The 7,204-nt window shown below is 34.0% G+C and overlaps 1 protein-coding gene across 1 annotated transcript in view; it reads left to right on the top strand.

Annotated features, from left to right (window-relative positions):
- Window positions 1–5,087, top strand: part of KLF8 (KLF transcription factor 8) — a 209,204-nt gene extending 204,117 nt beyond the window's left edge. The window contains exon 5 of the mRNA XM_027766016.1: window positions 4,501–5,087. Coding sequence (XP_027621817.1) covers window positions 4,501–4,682 — 182 coding nt within the window. The 3' untranslated portion in view covers window positions 4,683–5,087. The remainder of the gene's footprint in view (window positions 1–4,500) is intronic.
- The last annotated feature ends 2,117 nt before the right edge of the window (window positions 5,088–7,204 follow it).

The following is a 7,204-nucleotide window of genomic DNA, read 5'->3' as shown; positions in this document are numbered from 1 at the left end:
GGGGTGTATTTTTCGCTTTCTGTCTCTATGTCTCTCTCTGTCTGTCTGGCGAGCGCACACGCCCTATAGGGAAAACCTCTCAAAAAAATAAATAAATAAATAAAAGGCAGTATACTCATTTGGTAAAGAGACAAGACTGAGAATTTAAGTTCACTCTCCTGTCATCCTGATAGTGTCCTGATTTGTGTACAAAGTTGCAAAGGAGATCAACAACAACAAGAAGGTAGCTTAGCATATAGCTTGGTACATTCTCAAATACTTGTTTCTGAGAACAAAAAGCCATGGCAACAGCAGGACTCAAACTATTATTTCCCAGATGATTCACTCTGGAAAGGCAAGAACTATTTGATTCCAAGCATCTTATTTTAGGCATGAGTCATAAAGTATAGCGGAAAATAACTTTCCCAAAACAATCTTATTAAAGCTGTAGTGAAAAACAAGCAAAACAAAACAAAGGAAACAAACAAACAAAAATCTTTTTTGGTTTAGGCTGCTTATGTGCAGATTTAGAAATAAGGTATCACCAATAAAGACATTTAGTGCTCCTCATTCCAGTTTTCATAATGTGATGCATTCCTCTTCATAATTTACACCAAGATAAAAAGTAAAATTAGATTTATGCAAGTAATTCTCTACTTAGTATGTTTCTTTTACTTGCTTTCTCTCTGTATTTAACATGTTTAAAATTTCAGCTGTACATTTAAAAAAATCTAATCAGAATAAAAATTATCTCATAAAAAGAATAAAAATTATCTCATAAAAAAAAACCAACCCTACTCCCAACTCTAAATTCTCCATTTCCAAAGTTACTAAAACCTTTTTCTAAATCTTAAAATTTACTTTTGACATACAATATTTTAACAAAATAGCTGGTGTTTTCTTTTATTCTGTTTAATTATAATTGTTATTCTTGTAATTGGCACCCAAATTAATGATTCCATTCACAATCACCTAAAATCTTCATACAAAATTTTAAAAAATTAGTTGAGAGCCTGAAACTTTCCATATTCAATTTCTAGCTATATTTAAAAAACAAATGTTTTTTAACAACTATATAATATTTTTTAGCCCTTTCTAAGGATGGGAAAACAGACCCAGCCAGGAATAAGTTATTAGTTAAGACAGTTAGGACAGTATATAGTAGAGCTGGGACCCTAAAAAGTCTTATTTTTTTATATTTTTTAAATTAAATTTCTTTTAATTACCAGAAGGTATATATTCTTGCCAGAAAGAGAGAGAAAGCATTCCCAATGGTATATTATAACACCATGATTTTTTTCCTCCGCTTTCACAAGTCAGGATTTGAGGCATACACGCACATGCACCTGGCATAGTTTTCTTCTTTTATTTTAAATATATTTATTTACATTCATTCACTGTACATCAATACAGTATACAAAATGAGATTTTCCATCTAGAATTCACTGTATATTGGCTCAATCAAGGATATTACCATACATGTTATTGTCAAAAAATAATTTTCCATTTCTTGTTTCTTATATATTTTGCTTTCCCCCCTTGCTTCCCTACCTCTCACCCTCTGTCATTTCTCACCCTCCTCCCACACTGTCTCTGGTATCTATAGTTGCTTTCCATGCCATATTTTCTTACATTTTATTGATTCGCTGAAGATCTTAATTAATCTAAATACTTTCAATAGCAAGCGCAACTGATATATACATATCTATGGACACATGACTGACTTTAGGCACAAACCTCAGTGAGTAAAATGAACATACTATAAAGTAGCACTTAGCTGAGGTTATATAGCTTACTGCTGTCATTAAATAGGTATTTTAATGCATTTTTTAATTTCAAGAAAAAAGTTTTAGTTTTAATAGGTCAAAATAAAAAAATGTTAAGAAAAATTTGCCTAAGACTTAAAGAAAATGGTTAGGATTCAGTTTAAACAGTAGGTAGATGAAACTAGCAACAGTTCAAGAGAAGACAAAAATCCTTAAATCTGGAAAACAAAGCATGGAAGAAAATCTGTAATGTTTAGTTAAAAGTCATAAAATTCTATTTCACCAGTTCACTCTCATGTAATTAATCTCTCTTCTACTGAATTTGTAGTGTTATTGTGGTCTGATCTTTCCGTTTAAATTCTGGAAGTTAACATGCAACTCTGATTTTATCCCTACCATGAAGCTGGCCATTTTATTGGTTGATTTTTGTATTCTTATCTCTGTGTGTCTGATTTTAGTTTTCCTGGTATAGCACTCCCTTTAGCACTTCTTGAAGAGACAGTCTGCTGTTGGTAAATTCTTTCAGATTTTGTTTATCTGAGATTTTTTTTTTTATCCCATATGAAGGATAATCTTGCTGGGTATAGTATTTGTGGTTGAAATTGTTTTTCACTAAGCACTATGAATATATTTTCCCATTCTTTCTTTCTTCGCATTGTGTCTGATGAGAGGTCCAATGTTAACCTGATAGAATATCCTTTGAAAGTAACTTTATGTTTATCTCTTGTCAGTTTTAGTATCTTGTCTCTGTGTATGGTTTTGGTCAATCTGGCTATAATGTGCCCAGGGAAAGATCTTCTCGGGTTGATTCTAAGTGGGATCCTTTGTATTTCTTGGGTCTGGATATTTGAGTGCCTCTCTAGGTTTGGAGAGTTTTCTTCCAGGATTTCATGGAATAGATTATCAATACCCTTATTAATTTCTTCACCTGGGATACCAATTATTCAGATTAGGGCATTTAATGGTATCTAGTAATTCTCATATATTATTTTCATTTTTTGAGTTATGTTCTCAGTCTTTTTGGTGACTTTTTTGTGGTCAGAGATTCTATCTTCTACATCTGACATTCAATCTTCTGCATGATGTAATCTTATTTTAATACTTTCAAAGGAGATTTTGATTTCTTGTATTACAGCCTTTATCTCTAACAATTGTTTGATTTTTCTTAAAGATTTTTACCTTTAATTTTCATTTATGCATTCAATCACGTTATTTGGCTTACAAAGTGAATATTTCAACATGTGAACCTTCCTCCCTAGTCCAGTTGATAAAACTATAAAATTATCTTCAAAAGATAATACCACATTTTTTTTGTCCCATTAATGCTTTGCCTCTATTTTTCTTCTAAATATCATGGAGTGTATTTCCTCTTTCAGATCATGCAAAAACTTCCTCGACTCCTGGAACTTGTTGTCTCTTTTCCTGCATCTTCTGGAGTTCATTGTCTCTCTTCTCTTGAATCTCTCTTAGCTTTGTCACTATGAATATTTTAAGTTCTTTATCTGAAATTTCCATAAGTTCCCTTGTATTATCTGTGGAAAATGAGGAGTTAATTCTTTTCCCTTATGAGTGAGATATTTTCTTAGTTTCTCATATTTCTTGTGCTTCTGTGGTGGTTTCTGGTCATTTGATGGGTTATACAATTTTTTCCAAGTTTTTGGAGTTATATCTGAGCATTCAAAGGCATGTAGGAGGAGGTGATGTGCAATTTCTAAACAGTACTACTTTTCTCCCTTTGTGCAGCAAATTCCATGGAAATTGAGGATTATTCTGACCCTAATAGTAATAACACGTTTGGCTACTATGCACCTAGATTTGTCTAAAAACTCAGTATGTGGAGGCTGAGCAGAAAAGTGAGAAAGGTAAAAGGAAAAAGAAACAAAAGAGAAAACAAACCAAAATGAAGGGGGAAAAAAAAGTCAAAAACAATTAAGAAAGAAAAAGAAAAAAACATTTTTTTAAACTCAGATATAGTTAGCTGGTGACTGGCTTGTTTTATGTGGGCAGGGGGTGAGCGCACGCGCCCTATAGCGAAAAAAAAAAAAACCTCTCCAAAAAAAAAAAAATTAAAAATGAAATTAAAAATATATATAGAGAGATGGAGAGAGACAGAAAGAATGAACAGGGTGCTCTATCCTGACCAAATTTTGAGGAAAAGAGGGGTGGAGTCTGGGCAGATCTTCAGTTGTCCTAATCCTTGAAAGGGGCTGCTCAGAACTGAGATATAGAGGGCTGGTGATTGGCTTGTCCTGCCTGATCTGGGGGCCAGGCAGGTGAAGTCTCAACAAAGTCCTATTCAACCCAGACCCCATGTACTTTCCAGTTTACCATCTCTACCTCCTTTTATTGAGAATGTTACCCTATGCTCAGAACCCAAATTCCTGTAAACTGTACCACTTATTATTGTTATTCTGTAAATGACAATGTATTGTTTACTTGAAAATCCCTAAGAGAGTAGATTTTAAGTGTTACTACCACAATAAATGGTCAGTATAAAAGGTAATGTGTATGTTAATTAGCTTGATTTAGCCATTCTACAATGTATACATGTTTCAAAACATCATGTTGTACACAACAAATATATAGTGTGTGTTAATTTAATTAGTTAATGAAAGGTGACAGAGGATGCGTGCCTTCAACATGAGTGCCTCACCTTTTGACAAAAACCTTGATCAAATTTCTGTACTCCTTTATCTTTCTAGTATTCAAATATCTCCTCTCTTATTTCCTTTGTTTTATTATATTTCTTTTACAGGAGAGAAACCTTATAAATGTACCTGGGATGGCTGTTCCTGGAAATTCGCTCGCTCAGATGAGCTTACCCGCCATTTCCGCAAGCACACAGGCATCAAGCCCTTCCGGTGCACAGACTGCAACCGCAGCTTTTCTCGTTCTGACCACCTGTCCCTGCACCGCCGACGCCATGACACCATGTGAGCAGCACAAGTTGCACCAAAGGAGCTGCACTGGTGTCTTTCCTCTGTGTGTGCTCACATCAACACCGTTTTTTCTTCTTTGACTTCAACTTGCCTTTGTGATAGGGTTGGAGCAGCCCACTGAGCCAAGTTCAAAAGATTAGAAGAAAACCAGCTGGTCTCCCATGGGACTCTCCATTGTCAAGATTCCAGTTTTTTTTTTTTTTCAACCTAATCATAGATTGAATTCCAGTGCAGTACCCATGGCTGCCCCTTTCACCAACCCTGCTCTAAATGGGAAATTTTTCCTACAATAACACAACAAGAATCAAACTCAAGGCTGTGAACAAGCATACACTATTTTTCCTATTTTTTCTCTAGTTTTCTAAAATTCTCATCCATATATTTTTTGTAATCAGTACTTAAAGTGGTGGCTAATGTCGTAAAATTTCTACTTTCAAATTCCTAGATGAAAGAAGTATGATGTTATAGTTGATTGGTAAAATTTATATGGATTTGGGTCCTGAGAATAGGGTACCATTCCAGATGAATATTAGTGAGTCCCATACTGAACTCAAAGGGATTTGTAAATCCAATTCTATTTCTTTTTACATATTGGTATTCAGACAGTTCTGATGTTTCTGCTTCTAAATTTCATCAAATGGAAAGAAGGAATTTTTCTGTTCTCTTCCTCCTCTTCCTGGATTAAAGATTTTGTTGCACAGTTATATTCTTCACTAGGTTAAATTTGAACAAAAATTCAAAGCATGGATAGACATGTCAGTAAAAAGAAAAGTGTTCCAGGGGAGTATGTTGGGCAGTAGTGGGAATAAGCAAACTTGAGACAATCCTGAGAATAAATAAAGGGAGACTTTGATTTGAATAAGATACCAAAAGTGCTATTAGTCAAAAACTTCATTAAAAGAATAGCCTGTTGAAACAATGTCTTGAGGGGCTTCACTGTATTGTTCATTCTTCTGTTTACATAAAGCAACTGTTGAGTATGTTGCATGATGAGAAATCACACAATGGTGCCATGTGTTAGAGAGGTAAAGGGTTGGAAAAAGGAATTTTGTTCACTGCATGATATTATTGGCATTTATTCTTATGTCTTAAATAAAATATAAGAGGCTTTTCCTGAAAACTGACATATAAAAAGCAATTTGATGTTAATGAAAAGTAACATACAAAAAGCAATTTGACATATAAAAAGCAGCTGCTATGAACACCTAAGCCATTTCATTTAGCTATCACAGAAGTTGCATTATATAGTCATTTTGTTGCCCAATGTGAATGTTTCATAGTATTCTCTTGTCATACCCCTCTGTTCCTAGCCCTGGACCTGAAATCTACCTCAAATATTGTGGGTTTCCTTTCCTGAGATAGGGGGCGGGGCTGTGTATCACCTAGATTTTGATTCTGATTCAGTCTCTCTCCTGAAGGTTGTCTCCAGATTAAACTCTTTTTCCCTGACAGATATTTAACTGGTCTTTGCTTCAATACTTAAATTACTACCTCCTGAGGCTGTCCATTCTGACTAAATCATAGAAGTTTAGCACCAAAAAAAGATCCTTGTTGACCATCCAATTCTACTTATCTCTCATATTTTACAGATAAGACAAATGAGACTCTTACTCAACTTTTGAAATTTTTCCTTGAAACCTTATAAATCTCCACACCCATTCCCCCAGAAATCACCTTATAAACTAAATTAAAGAACACTTTATGTAATTGGTTGCAATATTTGTCCAATTTTATATGTCATAACTCAGAAATTTTAGGCTACTCTAAAGTTATTTATAGTTGATTAAATGTAAGTAAAATGTACTTGTGGTCATTGCCATATAACACAGACACATATTTTTTCTATTCTAACACTTCCACAGTTTCCAGATTTTACTTACCCCATTTCAACATGCAATGTTTTTCCAGAGCATAAACTTGCCATGAGTTAAAAGACTGCCTGTATTTTTCAAAATGCCAGGTGAGTTTTAACTATTGTTATAGTTATTTTGATATAGGCTCTTTCCTAACTTTTGGTATGCAAGTTCCAAACTTCATACTAACTGCTAAAGCACTAGGAAATATCTAGGGCCAGTCTGTTAAAGGAAACCTCTACGTAGCCATAAGATAGATCGGTGAAAGTGAATAACCATCATATGTAAGTTTAAGCTTACAATTGAGTAGTTGGTACAATATTTCACAATAAATTCCAAAGGCGTGTACATTTATTTCATAATTTGGATCATGAGACTCCTTTTCCAGGGCTCAGAACTGACCTATGGCCTTCAGACTTCAGGATCTTTCACATTAGGACATATGATATATTTATTAATAAAAGCTATCAAATATACTGTTGTATGAATGAGAAGGAGCAAATTAAGATCTTAAATATTGGTGTTCCTGACATCCATGAGCCCTTATTCAAAATCTCTTTCTGCAAAATAATGAAATATTTTATAAATGTTTTAGTTGTCCATAGTTAAGAAACAGTTTTAACCCTGTTCTCATTTCCTTCTCTCCAAAAAAATGATGGACTTTTTC

This window comes from Tupaia chinensis, unplaced genomic scaffold (genome assembly GCF_000334495.1).
Source record: "Tupaia chinensis unplaced genomic scaffold, TupChi_1.0 Scaffold140338_1, whole genome shotgun sequence".
Lineage (NCBI taxonomy): Eukaryota > Metazoa > Chordata > Mammalia > Scandentia > Tupaiidae > Tupaia > Tupaia belangeri.
Note: the sequence above shows the minus strand (reverse complement) of the source record. Positions and strands in the feature narration are given on the sequence as shown.